At 44.3% G+C, this 25644-nt stretch overlaps 1 protein-coding gene across 1 annotated transcript in view; it reads left to right on the forward strand.

The window, feature by feature from the left end:
* The first annotated feature begins 11753 nt into the window (after positions 1-11753).
* Positions 11754-25644, forward strand: part of Dpt (dermatopontin) — a 28171-nt gene continuing 14280 nt past the window's right edge. Inside the window, exons 1-2 of the mRNA XM_005364001.2 lie at positions 11754-12185; positions 23501-23626. Coding sequence (XP_005364058.1) covers positions 11881-12185; positions 23501-23626 — 431 coding nt within the window. The 5' untranslated portion in view covers positions 11754-11880. The remainder of the gene's footprint in view (positions 12186-23500; positions 23627-25644) is intronic.

Raw genomic sequence — 25644 nt, forward strand, 5'->3', positions numbered from 1 at the left:
ATCAAAACAACTTTGAGATATCATCTTACACCTGTCAGAATGGCTAAAATCAAAAACACCAATGATAGCCTTTGCTGGAGAGGGTGTGGAGGAAGAACTGATGAATGTTAAAGGTGTGAAGGACCTCCCATCTCATTCTGTCCTCTTAGATAACAAATGAGAAACCAAGCTCAGGGACGTTTGGTGACTTACAACTTTTCAGGGAAGGGGAACAGATTGTTTAAATCACTCTCAACATTAGTGACAGCTAAGCATGAAGGTCCTGCAGATCACCCTACTCAGAAAAACTAGAACCAAGGAGATACAGGAGCTCTTTTCCTAACACTTGAGGTATTTTCCCATGTTAAAATCATTCTCACAGATATACTTTAAGAATATGCTTTCCAGAAGAAAAGTTCCTATCTGTCACACTATTCATCAATGTGATATCGCAAGACACACATTGGGACATCTGTGAGGGTCCAGCCTCAATGAGCTCACACATTCCAGGGTAGGAACATGAGGGTTAGAGTTATTAAGCAAGAGGAACAGAGATATGAGAGACATAAAGGGCAGAAACGCAGAACAACACCGGGAGGGAAATTCAGTGAATCCTGAGCCACCCATGTTCATTTTTCACATGCTTATATACTTCACCCCAAAAGGGGAGGAGTGAGGAAACAGACTTCATTAATATGATGTAAGAAATAGTCTCGAATTCTCTGACCTTTGGTCCAGGTGGAGCAGATCCACCTCTATACCCACAATACTAATCAACCCCACCCTAGGTCAGGATCTCTTGTTGTCAACAACTTTGAAAGAGTAAAAATAAGCTCAAATTCTCTGACCTTTAGTCAAGGTGGAACAGGCTCCCATTTGTGAACACCCATAATGTGACAGATATCTGGGGAACTGACTCAAAGCACCAAGACAAAGCCTGTAATGAAGGGAAGCCTGCAAAGGCATTGTAGCCATCCCGACTTTCCACTGCAGCTCCTAGAGATCCCTCCCATACTGCCCGCTCTGTCTTCCCCTGCAGTCATCAGTGACACCTACATAACATCTTCATCCCAGGGGGTTGGGGGATCTGCTATGGCTATAGTGCTTGGTTCCTTTCTGATTGACCATGGAGCAATGCTAGCTCTTGCTGGTCAGGAACTCTATTGCATTTCCCAGCACAAGATGCCACATGTTACCCAGCTTACTGTACTGAGGCCTGGGTCATTCGGAGGACTGGATGCGATCGTGAGCAGCAGGAGGAATGGGGTAGAGCACACAGCTATGCAAACAGCACCCCATGTTAAATCCAGGTATTGGCTGCTATCAACAGATTTGATCACTGGATTACATCAAACCTTCATTTGACCTTGTAGAAAGAAAATCAGAAACTTTTTTTCTCTTTGTCTATGATCACTGGGATTTCACAGAAGGACTTTGAACTAATACCTGTCAAAATAATATTAACTCTTTCTGGTCCTGTTTCACTAATAACTTTTTGCACGTGCTTTTTTTCTCTCTTTCTTATTCCAATCTCTTTAAAGAAAGATATTCATGAAATTGTTAGGTTGTTCCAGATAGATGAAGAGTCATTGGGGGAATTCTCATCCTCAATTAATATCATAACTTAGTTTTTTTTATGTATTACGTAAAGATGACATTAACATTATTTGTCACTTATGATGTGCAAGTCCCCTTTGGAGCAGTTTGCATATATTGGCTGATTTAATTTCTCACAACAATTGCATGAAGTAGAAATGGCTGATTTCACCATTTTACAAAGGGGGAACTCTGAAACACAGCTACGTTAGCTAACCTAGCTAAGTCTGCAGCAAGAATAGAGTGTCGATATTCTCTTAGGGATTTCTAACCCTCATGACTGGCGATGAGAACAGAGATGAAACACGAGGCCACACTCAGCAGGCCTGTCCACTGGAAGTCTGGAATTTTCTGGGACGTTTTCCAAGTGTCTTCAGAGCCCCCTCGTGTACTTCCTTCCACCCTTTACCCCCCTTGAAGTGTGGTCCTCTCCTACCCAGAGCCTGCCGCCCATCACTTTGTCAGGTTGTGTAGTTTCTCAGCTCAGGAAGCTGAGACACAGCCGGATGTGGGAGAATCAGGAGAAGTGGTGGAAGGAGACCGAGAAGGTAGGCAAGGGTCAGTCTGCCAACTGTGTTGCCATACAGTCGAACCTTCTAGTATCAAGCTGAAGTAGTTTTCTTGAGCTTAAACCTCTTGGCTTAAAACAACTGAAATTGACTCTTTTTTTCCATTCTGGAGAATATGAGTGTGATGTCCCAGGGGATGGGGATTATTCTCCCGCCAGAGACTTTAGGTAAAATTCTTTCCTTGTTGTTTCTCGCTCTTGGCAATCTTTGACTTATCTCTCCAATCTCTGCCTCAGACTCCCTACCATCCTCTGCTTTGCATCTCTGTGTTTCATCTCTCTTTCTGTAAAAATGTGATCAGTGACCTAAATGACATTTCCTCAGAGGCTGTTAATCAAACATATTGGCAAAGATCTTTATTCCAAATAAGGTCACATTCTGAGTTTCTAAATCAACGTCAATTCGGAGACGATGCTATCTAATCTAAGCTCACTGCACCAGGCCTTCTAAAGCCATCAGTGTTATTGGCTGTGATGACTTAAGTGCCACAGAATGCTCCACACTAGTGACAACAAGGACAACTGGCACTTCTGGTGAATCAAACTCCCGAAAGAAAAATTCTAAGACTATATTTATAATTTGTTTTGTGAACTTATCAGGATAAAGTGCCGTGTTAGCTGTGAAGGGCTGTGCATTGTAAACCACCTAATTTTGGATGTCTGGCTGAAATGAGCCTTCGGACATACCACGCCTTTGCAAAAGAGGTACTTTGACATATAAACCATCTAAGTAAGTTAAGGTTGCCTCTGTCTACTCGTGCACATGCTCACAAGCACACTTTTTGAAAGGTAGGGTTTGCATTTCTGTCCAGTTGATATTTTTCTCTATATGAAGCCACTGGCTGTTCTGGCCAACAGGGCTTAGCCCTTTGTAGTCTTCACCCCATGAACTGAAATGTTTCCCCTGAAGCTGTCTCATTTTTGGTATCACCACATGGTGTGCTTCATTGTTGGTAAGTTTTTCTGTAATGTCACTAGCCAGAAGGCTACATTATATCAACCCTGCATGAGTGACTCCTAAAAGCATCTAGGAGAGGAGGCAGATATGGATTGAGGAAAGAGGAGGACAGCGTGTCTTTCCTTCACTTATACTGGCCTGTCGACTCGTCCTGCAAGGAGACATCGATCCAGCATCTATCGTCAGTGTGCCAACCTCTGAATTAAGTTCTGGGAACACAGTTGTGCACACAAAAAGTATATACCCCTCTTTCAAATGGTGTACTGTCTAGCTCAGTGGCCAGTCTCTGTTCAGATAGTCTGGAGTCACTTGCTAATGAATGAAAAGTCAGAACGTCCTTGCTTCCAGAGTTACTTCCTATTCTGAATTTCACATCTTCGTAGATATCGGATAGAATTCACTCCTTGCTCCTAAAGGTATCACTGGTTCATATGGCCTCACAGGCCTGTGGACAACTGATATTCATTGAATGTCAGCAGTGTCCTAGGAATAGTACGCTAGCCTGAAAGACACAGTATTGGCCTCCTTGGAACTTATAGCCTAGTGAAAGGTATCAGATGTTATCACATGATTTAATAAATAGGTAGAGAGTTGCAATTGTGATAAAGGCTCTGAGGGAGGTTTCTCCAGAGGAGGAAGCAGATGGATTGTCTGAGTCAGGCAAGTTAGGAAAATTTCCCTGAGGACAAAGCTAAAGGTAGGGAATGTCTTGGGGACAGAGGGAAGATATATCTATATATCTATTTCTCTACATATCTATATATATTCTAAACTTTTTGTTTAGAGACCAGAGAAGTTCATCATAGCTCTCATTTTCTAGGTTCTGCAGGAGTCTGTGACAGGGGGCTGGGAAGATGCAGCATGAGTTTCTAGAATGATCCCCAATCATCTAGAGATGATTTGTTTTGAGAGCCCAAGATTTGTGTCCTAAAACACTTCAGAATGGACCCTGTCCCCTAGCTGGGTGACCTTGAACAGATTTTCCCTTTAAGCATCAGTGGTCTCATTTGTAAAGTCGGGATGACATGTTTCTTGTAGAATTAAGGGAGTGACATTCAATAAAGCAGGTGTAGAAGTGTGTATAACAGTCAGACACACTAACAAGCAGGCAGGTAGGCACAATGCGTTTGGTTTGGGAAGATCTCCAGGCACAAGGAAGCATGGCCTAGTGGGGAAGCCTGACCAACAGCGTTAGGACTGTGGTGGTTTGAATAAGAATGGCCCCATAGGCTCATATGTTTGAATGCTTGATCTTGGTGGATTGTTTGGGGAAGATGAGGAGCACACGCCTTGTTGGAGGAGCTGTGTCACTGGGTGGGCTTTGAGGTTTCAAAAGACCACCCCAGGACCGGTCTCCCCACTACACATCTCTGCCCACAACGTGTGGATAAGGGCTATAAGCTCTCAGCTGCTCCAGTGCTGCTCCTGCCTGCCTGCAGTCCAGCTCCCTGCCATGATGGTCATGGGCTCACCCCCTGAAGCTGTAGGCCAGCCCCCAAATACACGCTTTCATTTGTAAGTATCCTTGGTCATGGTGTCTCCTCACAGCAATAGAACCATAACTAAGACAAGGATGAAACAGATGGATTCTCTGTGAATTTTCAGGAAAACATTTTACCTTTGGCTTCTTAGAGGAAAACGATTGCAACAGCTTGGATTTGAAGAGATGCTATAAGAACCGAGTTTTAAGGTGAACACTGCAAATTCAGTTCTGCTCTGTCACTGCATGGGTGGCCTGTGAGCACAAGGCAGGGGGCCTGCTCCTGAAAGCCACAGGAATGTCTGTACTTTGACCAACAGCAGGGACACAGGCAGAGGAGCCGTTCCCCCTTCTGCCTTGTCCTGGGGGAGAGCAGAAACACTCTCAGGAAGCAAACACACACATTGGCCCATGCTCCTAGACTTTACGATACCGAACAGGTTCCAGCTGGAGAATTTCATTTCAGTAGGGCTGACCTGGTAATCTAACTGTAGAGTAAGGCATGTGAAGGGCTCTGTGACTTTAATTCTTTGCTTTTTCTTTTTTTGTTTTTTGTTTTTTTTCAAGTGAGGGTTTCTCTGTTTACAGCCCTGGCTGTCCTGGGACTCACTCTGTAGACCAGGCTGCCCTCAAACTCACAGAGATCCACCTGCCTCTGCCTCCCTGAGTGCTGGGATTAAAGGTGTATGCCACCACCGCCCGGCTGGACTTAATTGTTTTGAGTGAACGTGTAATTGATGTAGAACTGGCGAAGACAGGAAGATTCTCTGGTGATCACGTACAATATTTTAAACCCACCGGTGGGAAGTACAGTGTTGATGAGATGTGGAAGAGAGAAGCTAGCACAATGGGAGAATGCTCACCCGTCTTACTTAAAAGGTCATGACCATGAAGGTGAGTCTTAGTTCAAGGGTAAGCCAGGTGTGATCAGAGTGCACTAGAAACAGGGGAAGGAGACAATCTCATTGACATGATGGAAACACCGACCTTCCTTGGGGTGAACGCTTCTTCCACTAACTCCCGGCCCTCACCACCTTATCTGTAGAATGATCAGAGGGTAGAAGTTGGTAAATATATGAACTGCCTCTTCCAAAGCTAAGATGGACCCCCTACAGGAGATATTCACCTAGTAACGAAATGTCATGTCCTCTGAGAAACTTGTCTAATTTGTTGGGATTGATAACCAAAGCAGTGTGGGAGAGGGTTCTGAGATCTCAGGGACTAGGGACGTGAGTCTGTGTGTGCACAGACCTCTTCACCCGTTGTTCTTCAGCTGTGGACACCACTGCCCCTCTCAAAGCCTGTGCTTATAAGTTGGCTAAATGGAAACAATCAAAGGTAGATTTTGTGTCTATGAACACAAATATGTACTGTGATCATTTTAAACTCCAGAAAATAATAAATATTTCTTTGTTCTCTGGTGCCTGATATATATATACACACACACACACACACACACACACACACACACACACACAATAAAAGATATTGTTATAATTTTAACCATTTTTAAATTTAAGCTATTTTAAAGACGACTTTGAATTAGGAAATTTGTCACAGAATCACATCACATTAGTGCTTTCTGCTTGAACAGCCTCCCCCGCTGCTCTCCCCACTTTTGAATCTAGATCTCCTTGCCGGACATACTGTCAGCACGTTCTCTTGTCAGCATGAGCTTCAGGTTGAACCAGGCATTCTGATCTCTGGTGTTCCGTTGGAAACACTACAGTTCCTAAAGCAATGATTTCCACACATCTGCACATCTCTGGCCTCTACTCATCCCCACAGACCCCAGCCATCTGATTAAGCAGCGAGTCACAGGGACTTCCTGCTCCAGGCATCTCGGCTCACCGGACATGTTATCACCATTTGTTCCAGCACTCTTACATAGTCTAGCTTTTTCTCCTCCAAGAAAATGGTGTCTCCACCTCCCTGCTACTCCAGAGCCTCCCGTATTCATGGCTGCCATACTCTCCCTTGAGTTCTCAGTCCTTGTTTTCCCGACGGCTGTCTCTAGAAGATTACTCTGGGAGGTCACACTCACCCTGCAGCTACTTCTCTGAGTAAGGATGCCCAGCTGCACTGCAGAACCCTAGGGATGCTTGGTACCCTGATTTGCTTGATGATGCCCTTAACCCCAGTGCCTAGTATTTCTCGGAAGTCATGATGCCAGCTTTCATTTCTATCAAGCTATACAGTTTGTGAAGTCTTAGAAAGACCATGATTTAATAAGGTTCTCAGAGCAATATTTTTTCTTTTCTTTTTGAGATTATACTAAAACTATACTCTTTCACCCTTCCCTTCTGCCCTCCAAACTTTCCCATGTATACTGCCTTGCTCTCTTCAAATTCATCACCTCTTTTCAAAATTGTTGGTACATGCAATATTTATATGTATACACATATTCCTACATATAACCTGCTCAGTCTGAATAATGTTATTTGTACGTATGTTTTCAGAGCTGACCATTTGGTACGGGATAACCAATCAGTATGCTCTTCCCTGGGGAAGATTATTTTTTCTGCTCTCACTGCTCCTTGGTTGCCGGTAGGACCTTGTACAGGCCTGGTGGGCTCTCCTCTATCTACTCTGCATGTCTGTTGTCGTTGTCCTTGTTCATCTCACATGTGGGCAGTCACACTGTTGAGATTTCACCAGTGTCACATCTGACAATCTAGGAGACACGTTATCACAGCAAACTCCCTGGTTCTCTGTCTCTTACAATCTTTCTGCCCCCTTTCCTGCAATGTACCCTGAGCCGTAGGTGCAGGAACATTTGGTAGATCTACCCACTGGGCCTGGGCTGCACAGCTTTACATTTCGGTTGATTGTGGATTACTGTAGTGGTCCCCTCTCAGAACAGTCTCATGGTGACGGACAAACACTACAACTATCTCCCATCTTACAAATGATAAAACAAAGCTTACAGGTTTCATCTAACTCAGTGATTCTCAACCAGAGACGATTTTATACCCCAGGAGACTTTTGACAATTTTGGAAACAACTTCTGGTAGTTTCAGTGGAGGCAATAGGAATGCTATGGAAATCTTAACGAGAGAGGCCAGGCGTGAGGCTCCAAGTTCCACAACATGCTGGAATAGCTTCAAAGCAGAGATTCTTCTGATCTAAAGCAGAGGGGAAAAATGGAGAAAACCTGATGCAAGGTCATTAGGCTCTCTCATAGGGCCCCATTCTCTTTGGGGCCTGAACAGTGTCCCTGGTGCTACTGTGATTCTTAAAGCACCTGGGGTAATCTAATCTCCTCAGTAAGAGAACCAAACTAATTCATTCAAGTCTCTCTGTGCAATGTTCTACCTATATAAATGGAGGCAAGTTACCATTGTTTTTTTAACTTTGTTTTTCTCAGCCACAAAATGGTTATCTTCCAACTGCTGGAAGAGTAATTGTTCAACACGTGGAAAGTAGGTAATAAGTACATAGCCATCTACCTTCCTCTCCAGTTTCTTAATTCAGTATCAGCGCTCCCGATTCTCATGTCGCCTCCACTGTGCTCAGTTTTCACCTTACTGGTAGCTGTTTGGTCTAAACCCAAATGCTCGAATGTTGAGTCCTACAACAGAAGAGCAATGGATCATGCGAAAAGCAACCGCCAGATCAGAGTGAATTCAGGTTCCAAAAACTGTATTACCAAAGTGCCTGCGCGTTTCCACAGCTTTTATAGCTCAGGCAATGACAAGTGCTGGAGAGGATGTGGAGAAAATGGAACCCTCTTCTGTTGCTGCCAGGAATGGAAAACCATGCAGCTGCTTTGGAAGACTTTCTGGCTGTTCCTCATCAGGTTAAACATGGAGTTGCCGTTCGCTCACCATGAGTGTCAACAGATGGAAACAACCCAATGTCTGTTGCCCTTATGAATGGGCAAGCAAAGCTCTTATGTCCACACAGTAGAATAACGAAGGAAGCACAAACACACCCCATACTTGAGTGAACCTTCAAAACCTAAGAGATGAAAAAAACTCAGTCCTGAAAAAAATCACATTTGGAATGATTTTACTTAAATTTCCAAAATAAAAAAAAAATCACAGAAATAGGAGATTGTCTGTTGCCATGGGCTTGAAGGACTGAGGAGAAGTAGTGATCATGAATGGGTCCAGATTTTCTTGGTGAATGATTAAAATGGCCTCCATCTGATTGTCAAAATGGTTATGAAACTCTTTGACTATATATTTATGGCCATTGAATGATATACCTTAAGTGGTGGGACAGAGATTAGATCTCCATAAAGCTATTGATAAATAAGAAATAGAGAAAAAGAAGCAAGAGGAGCTGGAGAAAAGAATTGTGTAGTGTTTTGGATGTCCCTTGGCTATATCTCCTCAGAGCATCCTGAGTCATTAGGAGTGTGAGGGGGAGAGACCTCACCTCTCTTGCTTCACCTCAGCTCTCTCTAACCCAGGACCTTTAGTTATGATTATAAATTAACTTAAGTCAGATTAACAAGAGATAAGGCACACCAGTTTTACTAACTTTGTGTCTGTGGGAAATTTCCACAAGACTGTAAAGTCCAGAAAACTATCCAAACCAAGATGCTTTTATACTTTGCAAACAAGGGTAATAAATCTTAGGGTAGAGACAGACATAAGAGAATGACTAAACACAGGGAAACTGTGGGGATCAAATATATGGAAGAATTCAGTGAAGCAAGGCTTGTCTGCAGTTCCCACTGGCTCCTGGCTCGGAGCTGATAAACCGTCGTCTGTATAGAGTGATTAATGTCCTGTCATAAGGCAGAAGGGAGAAAGGCGGAAAGTCACTCTGTGTTTGAATATTCTTCAGTCCAATAAATGTCAGTGTTCTAAGAGGAAATGTTTTGGTTTCCTTCTGTTTCCAGGAGAAGATACGGTCCAACAGTGGTAAGCCTGGGCTCTGAAGTCAGGATGACTAAGCTGGGTCAGATAGGATTTGACATTGCTGTAACGGGGTTGGCGACACAAATGCTGGGTGAGGAGGAAGACAATTTACTGTGGTTTGTGCTGTCTCTGAGCTCTTGATGGGCAATACTGGGCACTGCTCACGAGAATCAAGATGACAATGACTCCTCAGTCCTGGCTGCACAGGAGAGCCATGTGGGGGGCCTTAAAGGACGGGGTCCACTGGGTCTTGCTCATGAGCTTCTAATCCTATTGGCCTAAGAATGACTCAGACCACAGCAGTTTTCAAAATCTTCTCAAGTAATTCCTAAGCGCCGGCAGGACTTAGGAGCATTGTGACGGTACATTAGAAGTCAGAGAGGCCATTCGAAGCTAACGTGGCATCAGGTGCCAGCACTGGTCAGTTACACATAGAAGTATAAAGAAAATGGACTGAGAATAAAATCAAGGCTAATGTACTCACTCCTTCCCTTTAATTAGTAACCATGAATGAGAGCAAGTTAATACTTGGTATACTTTGTGTGTATGTGTGTGTGTGTGTGTTTATTCTCATGCATATTTTCCTTTCTCATTTAAGGCTCCCTTATCTTCAGTCTAGCATGAATGTCATCAATAAATGTTCTATAGCTAGAACAGTGTGAGATGTATAGCATGATATTTTCTGGGCCGTGCATCTCTTTTGAGAAATAGTTGTTAAGTATAGCCCTCACACACACACACACCTAAACGAAGCAGGCAGACCATTATAAAAATCCACAACTGGACCAGATACAGAGAACAGTTGGATGTGACACACTTATAACACAACTGACACACTTATAACACAACCCTTACACTGAAGGCTCAGGGAGCTTCATGGAAGAGGGAGTGAAAAGATTCCAAGGACAAGAAAACTAAGACATCTGCTGTGAGACAGTGATTTCTGTATTTGATGGGGAAGCTGCACCCATGAAATCTCAACAATACTGTCACCTAAACAAGACCTGCACAATGGGTAAGACCAGGTGAAATGCCAGCGTGAATGGCGGATGTCTCACAAGGTCCCCGCCCCTAGATGAAGACCTACAGGCAATTAATGGCTGCAGAGAGAGGGAGACTCAGTCTTCTCCTGGATGAGTGTAGACACAAACCATTTGGAAACTTGTGTTTCGGTATAGCACCTGGGTCCCCTGCAAGGCTACAATCCTTCCTGTCTAGGGAAGAACTATATTTTAAGATTTTTGGAGTTTCAGATATCATTGGTCAACAACTGTGATTGCACAATGTGCAATGAAAGCTATGTGAGCAGTGGGCCCTGCCGTGCAGCTAAGAGACGGCCACCTGAGATTTCTCTTGTGGGAATGTGTGTGTTTCTTGAGCTTCTTCTTCAGCTCTTTTTCTTATGTTTGTTTGTCTGTTTTGTCCTATTCTGGTTTGCTTGTTTTTATTTTATTTAACTTTATTTTATTATTGTTTTTTTATTTTTTACGTTCTTATTTATATCCTAATGAGAGAGACAGAGAGAGGGAGAGAGAGAGACAGAGAGACAGAGACAGACAGAGACAGAGAGAGAGAGAGAGAGAGAGAGAGAGAGAGAGAGAGAGACGGTGTAGGTATGGGTCCCATGCTCCCAATTTACTCAAGGGGCATTTAGGTTATTTCCAGGTTCTGGCTATAACAAACAAATCTTCTATGAACATAGTTGAGCACATGTCCTTGTGGCACGATTGAGCATCCTTTGGATATACACCCCAAAGTGGTATTTCTGGGTCTTGAGGAAGGTTGATTCCTAATTTTCTGAGAACTCGCCACACTGACATCCAAAGGGGCTGTACCAGCTTGCATTCCCACCAGCAATGCAGACGTGTTCCCTTTACCCCACAACCTTTCCAGCATAAAGTTAGGACTTCTAACCACAGACCTGAAAACTGATATAACTGCTTCTACCTCAAATTCAAAGACCTTCAGCTAAGAACTTGAAGGAAACCAGGCACACAGGTTTGCAGGAATCAAAACAGTTGTGTCCTTAACTTGACATTGTTTGTATTTTGACGGCTATGCTGGAGATCAGACAGGCTGGCTAGTGAGGAGGGGAGTGGGATGGAAGGGGATACACACTGCCAAGATGGTCCTTCCTAGGTGTTTCTGAGAAGACTGGAGCAGCTGGCCTGGATCCGCTTGTGAGGTGATTCTCCAGGGAGTTTTCTTGATTTACATGTTTCTCGCATATTCCTAGAATTCCACCTTAAAACGAGCTGGACGCAAGTGAGGCCAATTTCTCAGTGTGGAAAAGCTTTCGCTTGAGCAGTGACACACTGCAGTTGGATGCAGTTCGCACACATCTGGAAGCCACATGTCAGCTGCGGCTGTATAAAAGTCAGCCCCGACAGCTTAGGGTGACTTTTTTTTTTGCCAAAAGTCGGGCGGCATGGACCTCACTCTTCTGTGGGTGCTTCTGCCTCTGGTAACCACAGCCTGGGGCCAGTACGGGGACTACGGGTACCCATACCAGCAGTACCACGACTATAGTGATGATGGCTGGGTGAATCTGAACCGGCAAGGCTTCAGCTACCAGTGCCCCCACGGCCAAGTGGTGGTAGCTGTGAGGAGCATCTTTAGCAAGAAGGAAGGCTCTGACCGACAATGGAACTATGCCTGCATGCCCACACCCCAAAGCCTCGGGGAGCCCACGGAGTGCTGGTGGGAGGAGATCAACAGAGCTGGCATGGAATGGTAAGGAGCAGCCAGTGCACTTGGGATAGGATGTTAGTGCTTGTCCTCCAGGGAGAAATTTGGTCCTTGAGGGTTAGCATTGCTCTATGCCTGGGCATAGCCTAAACTTACTGTTGCGTGCTCTCGTGGGCAGGGTTGGTACAACGTAGATGACATTGTGGGGTGAAAAACCAGAGCGGGATATGTCCATGGAAGATGGACTCCTCTGTGGTTATACTCCTTCAAAGGCCATCCCTGGGCTTAGTGTGGCCTGTGGGTCAGGCGTGTGTCTGTAGAATATTTATCGAACCGAAAAAAATTGAAATTTCTTAAGGAACTTATAGTAAGTGAGCGTTGCTGTGATATTGGAATGATGTTTCCGTTTGGTAATGGTTTATTGTTTTCCAAAAAACATTTACTCCAGAAGAGTCAAGAAAAAAAACAGCTGGTTCCTCAGCACATAAGAGTCTTAAATATTGATTCAGAGCAAGTGATTGGGCAGAAGGGTCCGAGACATAGAAGCAGAGGGGAGTAAAGTCAAACAGCTCTCTGTTGCTTTGTGGACAGAGAGCTGTGAAGTTTTAGTACTAAGATTTCTTTGTGTGTCTCTAGCCTTCTCCTCCTATTCTCTCCCCTCCTCTCGCAATTTAAAGTGGCCTCTATTGCCAGGATACAGTTTTCCAAAGTTTTTTTTTAAATTTTTAATTAATTAATTTATTTATTAAAGATTTCTGCCTCCTCCCCTCCACCGCCTCCCATTTCCCTCCCCCTCCCCCGATCAAGTCCCCTCCCTCATCAGCTCGAAGAGCAATCAGGGTTCCCTGACCTGTGGGAAGTCCAAGGGCCGCCTACCTTCATCCAGGTCTAGTAAGGTGAGCATCCAAACTGCCTAGGCTCCCTCAAAGCCAGTACGTGCAGGAGGATCAAAAATCCAAAGGTTTTTTAGAGGTGCTCTCCTGCCATCTGCCCTTTACCCTAATCAAGGAGGATTAGGTCCTAATCAATGGAAGAGAATCGGTCCCAGCTTGTGCTTCTCGTGTGACAGTCCCAGCCCTGGTATTTGATGAGAAACTGGTCTCAACAGCCAGTGTTGGCTAGACCAGTCACTCACAGCTGTCTGAATACAGCCCTAACTTTAGGGCTTGGGGAGAGGGTGGAGTCTGACCCCGAGAGAGTCAGGCTGAGGGAAGAGGTAGCCTGAAGGCTGCCATATATGCTGTCTGCCCAGCAAGACAACCGTGAGCAGGGCTCCTGCAAGGCACTGGTGGAGTGGAGGACTGGAAGGGGTCAATGTAAAACCTTAGTAGTGACAATTCCACCACCCTTCCTGAAGAAAAGGGCTCAGGTTAGTGAAGCAGCTGGACAGAAGGGGGCGTCTGTAAAAAGTCTCATTTATTGAGAGCTTCAACCACTCATCATACCAAACGTAACACAATTATCTCATTTAATGCTTAAAATGAGCCTATAAACCATGCTGTGGGTATCCAAACTCTGGTCGAGAGATAAGGTGGTTTTCCTCAGCTAGAAAGACAAGCCTTGGATCCAGGAAGTCTCGGCTTTAAAGAACATATCCTGAGCCTGCTGCCTCCACCTCAGGTGGATTCTTGTCAGCAGAGCCTGGGGCCCAGAAGCACAGGCAAGCTGGTTTGTCATCCTGGGAGAAGGTGGGATCTCCAAGACCCCAGCAGAGGCCCAGCCCTGGTGAGGAAGGTGTCAGTTTGTTTCAGCTCTTGAGGAGAGGACCTGCCAGCTCAAAGAGACAGCAATTAGAGGAACAGGTGCAGACCAAGGCCACCTGGACAGGCTTTGTTAGGCCATCCCCACGTAGCCTCTCTGTCTCTGACAAACAGCTTTAATGATCCAAAATTCCTTTAGACACAGAAATGCCTCAGAGACCAAGCTTGTCTTGAGGACAGATACCAGTGTCTCTTAGCAGCCCGGCTCATTGCTTGGCTTCAAGGGTGCAAATGACCTAGTTGCAAATGTCTGTCCAAGTCACCCACCCCAGGGGACCATCGTGTAAATGGATCCTCTTTCTAACCCGGTTGTTAGAGCACAGAAGAACAGTGCTTAGTGAATATTGCTCAACCCAAAACAGGAGAAACCTGCTCTAAGGCAGGGCTGGGGTTTGGGTTCTGGTGCTAATGACAAAAAGCAGTGTGAATTTAGCCCCTCAGGTGTCTCTCTGCTGCCTCCTTCCAAGGATGAACCCCCAGACAGGTTCCACCAAGCAGCTGCTCACTTCTGAGTGTGCTTGGCTTGTGTTTTCATTCCCTTCATCTCTGTGTTCACCCAGCTAAGGAGAGAAGCTAAATGCTGTCTAGTCTGAAACGTGGCCATTTGCGGTTGCTTTACCATGACCTCCCAAACTATTTGAAGAGAGGCAAAAACAAACAAACAAAGAAAAGAACTGATTTTGTTTGGTTGGTTGGTTTTGTCTATGGGGGACCAGTGTGAAGTTGACAGTGCCTCTCCCCTCCCCTTCCTGTGCGTTTTTGATGTTTGGACTCTAAGCTCTCCGCTTTTCTCCTTCCACTCTCCGTGTCTCCTTCTCCCCATCTCCACCAATCACAGGGCTAGAAAGTCAGGACAGTGCAAACAGTTTCTCCACCACATGTTCCAGATGCCCCAGAACTGGTACCAACTACGCCCCAGGCACTTTCTCCTAGACGATCATGACTTTATGATCAGACTCCAGTCTCAGTGAAAAATTTGGAAGGAAAGAAATTGTTCACAGGCTGGGGAGCAATTACGCGTCGCCCCACCCCCACCCCCTGCTGGCTGCAGGCTGTTACTCTGTTCTGGGGAGGCGGTGTCAGTGAGTTTTCTGCAATTTGGCTGTCTTGTGTAAGTAAATTAGCTTTCAGGTTTATTTTTATTTTAAGAGGGATAAACACAAACTTGACAAGACACAGGATCTGCTGAAGAGAACTTGCTAATGGGAAGCCATCTTTACAGGGCGCTGCTCTCAGAGCTGAGTGCGGCTACTTATGGCGTCTATTTGGAAAGCCGCTGCTTCAAATAGGGCATTCCAAAACAGGGTGTCTGTTTCTACCAGTGAAATTTCCAGGCGGCCTTACCTCGTCCTCCATGACTATGTTTACCTGGAGGTGGGGGTATCAGGGGGTTCTCAGGGGGTTCCTTTGACTTTGGATGGTGTATAGTATAGGATGGCGAAGTCTCATGTGGAGCGCGATGAAACTGGAAGCTGTAGTGAACCTGAGTTGTCCAAGGGTGAAAGGTCCTCTGAGCTAGGATTCTCCACACCCCGCAATTCCTTCTGTGAGGGTGAGAGGAGAAGTAAAAGGCATGATGCTTCTAGGAGAAGAAGAAGGGAATCCAAAACTAATCTGCATCGAAAACAAACATCTAGAGCTTTAACATCCTGCATAAGGGCAGTCAATAGCAATTTAGTGGCTATGGAATTTGACAAAACTTATTCTGGGCACTTATTCCAGGTTTATGTGAAGTCTGTATGTGGAGGAAGAGTGTTGTATTATAGTGTGCCATTTCTGCTCCCCGTGCTTCAGAGAATCTGCAGGGACATTTTTAAAGCATCTGTTTTATTAGAGCTGAATTTTCAAATTAATTAATCAATGATAAATCCACATAAGTGAAAGGAGAAGGAGAGACAACTATTCCACAGGGCTATGTCAGCATCGGTGTAAGTCAGGAACTTTGGTTTCCACAATCTGCAGTGTGCTATGCTGCACAGAGCTGAGCAATCATTCCAGCTCATGGTGCTGATGTGTTCAAATGCACAGCGCTCACTTCCATTAAACCAATGTCCTTCATCCTCTACACCCTCAGTATGTTCTGTTTCCTGAATATACTTACTGCTAGACCTGTATTTCCTTATTATTTCTTTCCCTCATTAAATATAAGTTTTGGAAACTTAGAAATTTTGTCTTTTCCCTTCTGTGTTCCCAGTACCTAGAATAATGCTATCACATAGCAGGCCCCCAATTAATACACACTGAAAGATCAAATCATTCTAGTTGGTGCTTGAGGCAGCCTGAATCCCAGACAGTACCTCCACCACCCTCAATGAAGATTTTCTCTGGGGCAAACCATTTTGCTTATGTCTTTGATTTCTGGTATTTCCAAATTTAAAAGGCAGCATCCAGCATTTTGTTTTGGCTTTCTGTATCCACTAACATGCAGGGTGGTCTTTTAAGGGCCCAAGAATCTCTAAAGCATGTATAGAGCATGGTTGACACGCACTCTTTTCACAAGATGACTCATTATTAGATTTATATTCTCCTATAATTTTGTTTCAGTAAACTAAAACATTTCATAGTAAACTCTTTGTTTCAAAGGCATAAGGACTAAGTGTTACATAATATTGTGGCTTGACTCTTAGGTCAATAAAATGACATTAATGGGAAAACTGATGAAATCATAGTAATTTCTAGAGTTTAGGGTTCGGTTAATATTATATCTCAGTATTTAGAAACATGCTCGAGTTATGTGAGGTTACTCTGGAGAAGCTTGTTGAAGGACAGACATGAATCTTATCTTTAAACCTAAGCTTATTTCAAAGTGAAAAGCTAAAAACTAAGAATTCAGGCTTGACTTGTTTGATGGGAAATTCAAAGTTCAACAGAATGTAACAGTACCCAAGAATCCCAAGACTAGAAGGGGTGTGAAGAGAATGTAGAACCATCTCCTTACGCCACCAAGTAGAAATGAAAGCTCAGAGTCAAGCAACTGAAAAGCCAATGACGTCATCACACTAAGCAAAAGTTGGATGACCCATGCCCTAATTTGCGTGGTGTTGGAGCTTACAGCCTTTACCATTTGGGCATTTGTTTGCCCATTTAGTGGTTGTTATTATAAACTTTGCTGGACTGTGAGAATATGAAGATTAGTAGCATAAATCCGTGTCCTTGAATTACTCACAGTCCAGTCTTGTTTGGTCTCCACAACAGTATTGGGAACACTCAGTGGAAACTGAGACTCACTAAGACAAATCACACACAGTTGGTAAGCTACAAAGCAGGGGTGGCAGGACACGTGGCTTTTGGAGTGTGTAATTCAGTTAGACTCTAGGAATAGTAAATGCGCAGCTTTAAGCATCTTGACTGTTCATCACAGTGTAATAGCTATTGAGGGGGCATTTGACTAACAGGTTAAGAAGTATTCTAATAACTGCCGATCGTGAACCCCCACAGCTAATTCCATTTACTGTTCTTGCACAGAAACTTTCAGGATATAAGGACATCTCATGAAATAACATGGATCTCTTCAGAGGCCCTTTGAGTAGTCTCTTCTGACTGCTTTTCTATAATGGATCATTCCATCTGACAGGTTATTTCGGCTTCATACCCAGTAGACAGTCTAGCAGGCCTTAAACATGGAGTCAGGAAGCAGAACTCATATCCAGGAACAGCAGGAAGAGCAGACTATATACAGCTGGGCATTATTTACAAAGACCACAGCCCCATCATTGATGATGAGGGGTATGGTATTTGCCTTCAAAAAGCATTGCTACACTGGGAGGCGGTTGGATGAAGATGATTTTAAATGAAACGTGCGATGGTTGCATTAATACATCACAAGGAAAGAAAACACCCGTCTGAATCACAAGTGTGACCCTGACTAGGGAACGGAGGCTGGAACTGCCTTACTCTCTGGTATGCTCTCTCTGAGGCTGTGCATGTCTCCTTGAGGGGGTTCAGCTCTAACCATTTCCCAAGGAGGCCCCAAGGATTATAGGTTAAGAAAATCCAGAAAGCCAAAGTTTTTAGTATTAAGCAGCTTTATCCTCCATCTAAGTTTTTTAATAATTTATTTTATTTTTATTTTTTTATGTGCATTGATTGGTGTTTCACAGGCATGTATGGAGTTACAGATAGTAATAAGTCATCATGTAGGTGCTGGGAATTGAACCCAGGTCGTCTGGAAGAACAGTCAGTGCTCTTAATCACCGAGCCATCTCTCCAGCCTCCTAGGTTTTTATCCGTACCCATACCTTATCATAACTTTACCATGTCATGACCTTGCCACCCCTGTTCAGTTTCCCATTTCTCTGCTCTTCCATCCTTGGACCAACTCTGCTTCTTGTTTGCACTGTCTCCGCCATCAGAGCATCTGCCCGTCAATACCAGTGCTCTAAGAAGGAAAGCAGACTATGTACAGAGCAGACTTTTAATGAACACTTTTTGAAAGATTTAATGGATGCTCCAAAGTTCTGTGGACTGTGTTTTAAACAGCAAGTGATAACCAAAGAACTATTCCAGGAAAAACAAAATTAAAATTTAAAGCTTGGTTCTGTGTTATAATTATCCACTTTGAGGAATGGAAAGAGATTTGGGAAAATGAGAAGGCGGTATCACCTGGTCCCTACAGTGCAGGGTGTCTACTGCTCTTAGTCCATCCGGACCATGGGGCTGGAGAATGTTAACAGCCCATAAAATACATGCGTATTGATGAAGTGGGGCAAGACAGACATGACCGGACTATCCAATTTAAAAGTATTTTGAGCAGCACTGACCAACATATATTCAAATTAATCCCATTTCCAATGCATTGAGATACTGGGCTTTCTACGCTTTTGAATAGGGCTAGCAGAGACCAAAGGAGAAACAAAAACTCCAGAGAGAACTTACAAAACAGCAAAGAAAAGATGTCCTCCCACCTCCCACTTCTGACTTCTGTTGTTCTTCCTCTCTGACCATCCCAGACTGGATAATAACAGAAAGTCCGGCTGAGGTACTGACAGAAGCAGAAGGACAATAACTGCTGTGTTGGCTTGTTTTGTATGCCCTCGGAAGGAGCATGCCTGAAAGTGTTGGTATAAAACAAGCTCAAGCTATAGATCCTTTTCTACTTAGCTACTAGCTTGACCACACTCACTCAGGTGCACTTCACTGAGTCCTCACTGTGACGGAAATGACGTTCAATAACAATAGAGCATGTTCAGGTTAAGTGGGAAAGAGACTCCCCACCTGGAGATTCCATAATTTCTGTTTTACCATTGCAGACACAAGGGAAAATATTCTGTCTTTGCTACTAAGGTGATAGTTTTGAGATAAATCATTTTCAGAAAGGCCATTTTCCTACAAACATGTCTGTAAACGTCGCTGTTACAGAAAGAGTAATAACCTCATGGCTTCCCTTCCAGAAAATTTTCAGTCTCAGGCAGAGCACAACTGATATTGCTTTTGTTTTTGAAGCTGAAATTGATTCTCAAAGGGATCCTGAAAAAGAATGAGAGGATGGTTTCTGAAGTAGGATAGCAGACCCTTGTGTGCCAGGGGAGCATTTCCTTAGAGTCTGCTGAGGACTTGGGGTCAATGTCACAACTCAGCAGGAAAGCTGAGCCTCGGAGCTGATGCTGTATTCTGCAGACCATTCAAAAGCAAAAAGTCTGCACAGAGAAGGGCACCAGAGTCTCGCCATGCCATTGTCCGCTGTTTCTTTTTCTTGCTTGAGGTGGAATATGTCGAACAATACAGAACCTTCCAGCTCCCTCTCTCAGCCTTGTCAGTTGCCTTCACCTCTTCTCGCCTGCCTTGTCCCCGGGCCTGCAATTCTGCAGCTGTGCCCAGTGTTGACATAAGCTTTGTTTTATAAGAAGTGATTGGAAGCTGGGCAGTGGTGGCGCATGCCTTTAATCCCAGTACTCGGGAGGCAGAGGCAGAGGCAGAGGCAGGTGGATCTCTGTGAGTTCGAGACCAGCCTGGTCTACAAGAGCTATTCCCTGGACAGGCTCCAAAACCACAGAGAAACCCTGTCTCGAAAAACCAAAAAAAAAAAAAAAAAAAAAAAAAAAAAAAAAAAAAAAAAAAAAAAAAAAAAGTGATTGGAAAGGTGACTGAGAGTATAAGCAGTGTATGAGAGAATTACATAAAATCATACCCATTTTGCACCTTCATTCCCCAACAAGGCTGTTCCTGAAACAGAAGGTAGAAACAGACAAATGAACCATTGCTCCAATTTCCATAGAAACTACTTAGAGGGCGTTTCAGAGCCTTTTAAAGACTCAAATGATAATCCCTTAGGAGTTAAGTCTGCCCCTGATATCAGGAGATAGCTGGTCAAACATTTACTGGACAAACCTCTGTAGTAATAAGAGCGGCAGGGCCACATCCCCAGCACCCCGGCCGCCTGACTAGCTTATGCCCCGAAATAATTACACGGACACTGTATTCTTTTAAACACTGCTTGGCCCATTATATCTAGCCTCTTCTCGGCTAACTCTCGCACCTGGACTAGCCCATTTCCAATCAGGTGTGTAGCACCCCAAGGTGCGCTTACTGGGAAGATTCTAGCCTACGTCCATCCTGGGTCGGAGCTTCATCGCATCTGCCCAGGAGAGCAGAACATGGTGTCTCTGCTCCAGAGAGCAGAGCTGTCGAGTCTGAGCTCACTTCCTCTTCCTCCCAGCATTCTGTTCTGTTTACTCCTCCCACCTATGTTTTAACCTATGAGGCCAAGCAGTTTCTTTATTACTTAACCAACTACCTGACCTTCCTCCATCAAACCTCAGTCATTACGAGGGATACAAAATAAAAATTAAATGACCTTTTCCCAAAGGACTGTATAGAGTGGCCAAGGCATCCAATCTCAGTGAGCTCCATTTTAGGGGCACAACAACTCAGAGAATGTGTGTGATGCTTCATGAACACTCTGCAAGGGAGCAGCTCTCACAAAGTAGACTCCAACTCACTGTGTAGATTATACCAAAGCAGAACACTAAGTGATTTACAAAGCATTCAAACCCCAGCATCCTCGGAATTTTCTGTGCATTGTCTTATTTGGTTTTCAGAGAAGTACAAGTATATGCTACGATTATGCCCATTTTACAGAGGGAAAATCTAGGTCATTAGATGGCTTGACAACTGATCCACATGGCTCAGCTAACAGTGGAGCACTAGTCCAGAAGCAGAGCTAATGGTTCTCTCTGTCATGCCCATCTTCACATTGTGAGTACATACCCTGACCAAGGTCCAGTTCTGGAAGAAACAATTTCACACCATCAAACTCACAACAGGTCTGCACTCCCAAACTATGAAGACCATTTACTGAAGTTGGGGAGGAGCACCATTGTTTGGCTACCATTCTCCAAATGTTCTGGGGGCTAGAGGCATGTAGGGTGCAATTTTTCTTCACAGGGAAGCTTTATCTGAGGTGGCACGCTTCTCACAAGGTGATGGGCTGGTTGTCAGCAAAGAGACAAGGCAAATTTTTAAAACCTACCACTGTGGGAACTCTTCCGTGTAGGGATCAGAGTACACAAAACACAGTGGTGGATAAAACCACACCTCAGATGGGGAGTAAAAGGTCCTGTTATGGAGGAAGGTGGTTGCTTAATGATGACAAAACAGGAAATCACATAGAGTGCCAGTTTGCTCTGTCTTCTCTCTTTGAAGACCTTAGGGTTGGACCATGACTCTTAGAGCTTATATTGGTTTCCTCATACCCATATACCTATACTAATAAGAAATTGAGATGGCTAGAGCCACCTAGAAGACACACAATGTTGCTTTTCTATCACACTATGACAACAGTAATCCATGGCACACGTAGAAGGCCATAGTGACTACAGTCTTGAGGTATAAAGGGCTAGATAATCAAAAGCCATCTGTCTCAATTTACATATTGGGTTTCATTATTGATCTCATAGAGCTGAGTTCTCTACCCTGAACTTCTTGCCATTCCTGAGAAACATGGTTGAGCAAACATCCTACCTACCTATCAATTTCTTTCTCATCACAGTATACACTGGTTAAAATGGAGCAGTAATAAATTGTTAAATGGTTGAATGGATAAAAGTGTATGCTTGAATATGCATGTGCATAAATGTACACATAAATGATAAATGAACAAAAAGGACAGATGTATGAGTTAATTTCCAGAGATGAAAAAGAACATGTCACTTAGATGCCTCAGTATTACAGTTCACCAAGGTCTCCCTCAGTAGTCAGCATAGAGAACTCATTACCTTCTTTTCATATCTTCTAGAAACTTAGTTTTGTTTGGAAAATAAAGTTAATCTACCAGCCTTTGTACTATGTACCATCGGCCACTGTCTCCTGTTTCACATGAGAAGGGATAGATTGATGGTCCAGGTACCTAGAAAGCTGAAGGACATGGAAGTAGCTGAATACCTGATTTGGAGGGGCTTGTACTATGATTTGAGTATATTCACTAAAGTTCATATATTGTAAGCTTGATCCTTGAATTCATGTGTAGATGACATTTGGACGTATGTCCTTTGAAAGGTAATAGGAAACAGGTAAGGACCCCATGATGGAAAGAAAGACCCAAACTGGCACATTTCTCTGTCATGACCTGTGATGCCCTTCACCATGTTCTGATGCAGTAAGTAGGTCTTCACCACATGCCAGCACTAGGCTCTAGGACTTCCCCACCCTCGGAACTGTGCGCTAAACCAACCCCTACTCTTTTTCTGGTAATCAGTTAGAATAACAAAAAACAGCATGTGGAAATTTATCAAAAACTATAAAAGCTTTCCCTGCATTAGGCGAGGAAGCTCCGCAGCCAGGAGGAAAAGGTAACATCACCCCAGCAGCAAGTGTGTGATTAGGGGAAAGGGTGGGAAGAGGTGCTGGAGATGGACCGAAAGGGAAGAAACCTTACTATTCTTCACTAAGGGAGATGCCTTAAAGATGACAGGGGTTGGTACCAAGACCAACCCTATAGGCAGAAGAAGGTAAAACTTCCCTCTAGCGAAGGACCAGAGTGGAGGAATCAGGACTGATAGGGCAGGAAAGGGGCCCTTGGAGACAGTTTGAACTCGGTCTGTGGATTTTCTGTGGGGATTTTTTTTTATGTCTCTGGCACCTCTGTAGGCTCTAGAGCGGGGAGTTCAGAGACCCACTTATAAGGCAGTAGAAAGATTTCTGGATATACAGGGAGAATGCTAACTATGATCCTAGACTTCCTATTAGGTTCCCCTGGAGAGTCACTGTATCTATCTATATTTTGTGTGTTGTGCTGGGAGACAGTGAAATGTTTATTTGGAGCTCAACAATTCATCTTCATTCTGTGTCAGCTTTCCAGTTTAAATTCAAGTAAAACGGCTTATAGCATCCTGATTTGTAAAATTCATAAATATCTGTTCATCTAACTGTATATTTATGGAGAGTCATCAGGCGCCAAGTCTCCTAAACTTCCTTCCACTGAAAGTTGCTGAGTCATTTGAGCTTTAATGATGAGCATGTAGTTTCTACTCTACATATCTGTCCTTTGCATCAAACAGAACAACTTGTAAAGATGTGAATCAGGGAGAGAGTGTGTCACTGTGTCAGGAGGGTCTGAGGAAGGGGTCTGCATCTATCATTCCCCTGATGTTCTCTTCTCTTCAGGTACCAGACTTGTTCCAACAATGGACTGGTGGCCGGATTCCAGAGCCGATACTTTGAGTCAGTGCTGGATCGGGAATGGCAATTTTACTGCTGTCGTTACAGCAAGAGATGTCCCTATTCCTGCTGGTGAGTCTGGGAGCTAAACCTCATCCCTCATAGCTCCTGGGGTGGTGGGAGCCTACGATGATCTGGTCCTTCAAATAAGTCCAAGGTATCGCAAACCAGCTTGATAAGAAGCAGCTAGAATGAATATATAAGAGAATGAATGGCTGAGGGACACTCTCATACTGGAAAGGGTTATCCAACCCAACGTTCTCATACCCCTCTTTTACCATAAGGAAGAAAGAACAATGTAGGAAGGCAGTGACTGGTCAAGCGCCCAGCTGCTGAAGGCTGCTGACTCCTGCCCATGCCTTTTCCTTCTGCCATGATAACTTCACCACACATTCAGGTCTATTTGGGACCCATATTCCTGCAGCACCTTCAGGAGTAACCAAGTCTCTCACGGAGCACAATCTGATAGAGAGTTGGAGACAAAAAGCAATAGGAGCAACAAGGTGATGCTGGTGTTTCCTGAGTCACCTGGCAGCCACAGTCTGTGATGTCCTATGTCCTTCTCTCTCCCCGAACTGAAGCCAGGTGCTCCCTGACCTTGCCTTCCAATTGTCTAGGAGAGTACATGTACATGTGCTTACCCCACTAACTCACACCCGGTGTTAACAACAGAACTCAGCCCAAATTGTTTGATCCGCAAACAATCCAGGCATTTAAACCTTCAACATTTGAAGCTCAGCTCATGCAAGCGATTTGTCTCTCTGTAGTCAGATGTTTGGGAGGACAGCCCAAGGATCTATTTGAGCTATGCAATTGCAATGCTACTCCACAGACACCCCAGAGGTTCACGATGTCTCTAGAAGCCCACAATCCCTGCCCTTCCCCCCAAAAAAGGTTAGCAATTTTCCTCTTGCTGTAATGACAGTCAGTTCAGGACTTAAAGTCAGCCAGTGTCTGAAGCAGCATGATAGAGCAGAAACCTCTAGCTGCAGCAAAGTCCTTACTCCACCCCAGCAGGTGTGTGCCAAGGGCTGCTGACTCAGCAGGGGCAGATCCTGAGCTGAAGACGAAAAATCTGCATGCTGTACTGGGCCCAAGGAGGGTTGGTAAAGGAAAGGGAATCCTTAGCTGCAGCCTCCATGCTACTGTTCACTGCAGTCTCTGCTGCACGCCCCACTGAAACTGCCCTATCTTTGGAAAGTCACATTTGCTTCTCTGGAAACCTCAGGGCACCGCTGAAAATGATGAAATGGTGGTGATGTTTGTTTACTGTTTCCATTAAAAAAAAAAACAATGAAAATGACAGTTTGCCATCTGGAAGGAAAGCATAGTTACCAGTTTATGCAAAAGTGTATGAAGAACGTCCGGAGTCTTCAGACTCCCCAAGGACACCCATGGGCATGCTTCTCAGAACCCCTGAAATGCAGGTTAAAGTTCAAAGCCCCGAAAGATCTTTGAGGTTGTGGTGAGTCCTCACACTGTAATCACTTGTTAGCCAAGGGGCAATCCAGGTACCAGTCTGCAAAGAGAATTTGGGTTCTAAAGCAGCGAGGGAGACTAGGGATGAACCCATCCCCCTTCCTGTCTGCCAAGAGAATGGCTCTTCCAACACTGCAGTGAGCATCCTTTGTAGCAAGGCATTCCAAGCCAGTCAAAAGGAGAATAATGTATCTAAATGAGCAAGTGAAAATAGTCATCAGCCTAGTGATGTATTTACCATATTCACAAGATTGTTATTTTATTTTTTTCAGTTTCCAAACAAATACATCATAGATGGTGTCAGTGTTTGATTCAGAGGAGTGTTTGCAATATGTAGTTAAGAGGGTAGGCATCCTCAGGCAGTTGAGGCTCAGATGTAGGTAGCCCTGACCCTTCACAGGTATATAACACACTGTTACAATCTATTTATACATGAATGTTTCTCTCCACCTAGACTTTGAGAGCCTGGTATAAGAAAAAACTTTGATCTTTGTATCCAGTGTCTGTCTAGCACAGTGCTTTGATCTTAGTCTCTCTCTCTCCCCCTCCCTCCCGTGTGTGTGTGTGTGTGTGTGTGTGTGTGTGTGTGTGTGTGCATGAGAGGGGGGGGG

This window comes from Microtus ochrogaster, assembly GCF_000317375.1.
Source record: "Microtus ochrogaster isolate Prairie Vole_2 chromosome 6 unlocalized genomic scaffold, MicOch1.0 chr6_random_2, whole genome shotgun sequence".
Lineage (NCBI taxonomy): Eukaryota > Metazoa > Chordata > Mammalia > Rodentia > Cricetidae > Microtus > Microtus ochrogaster.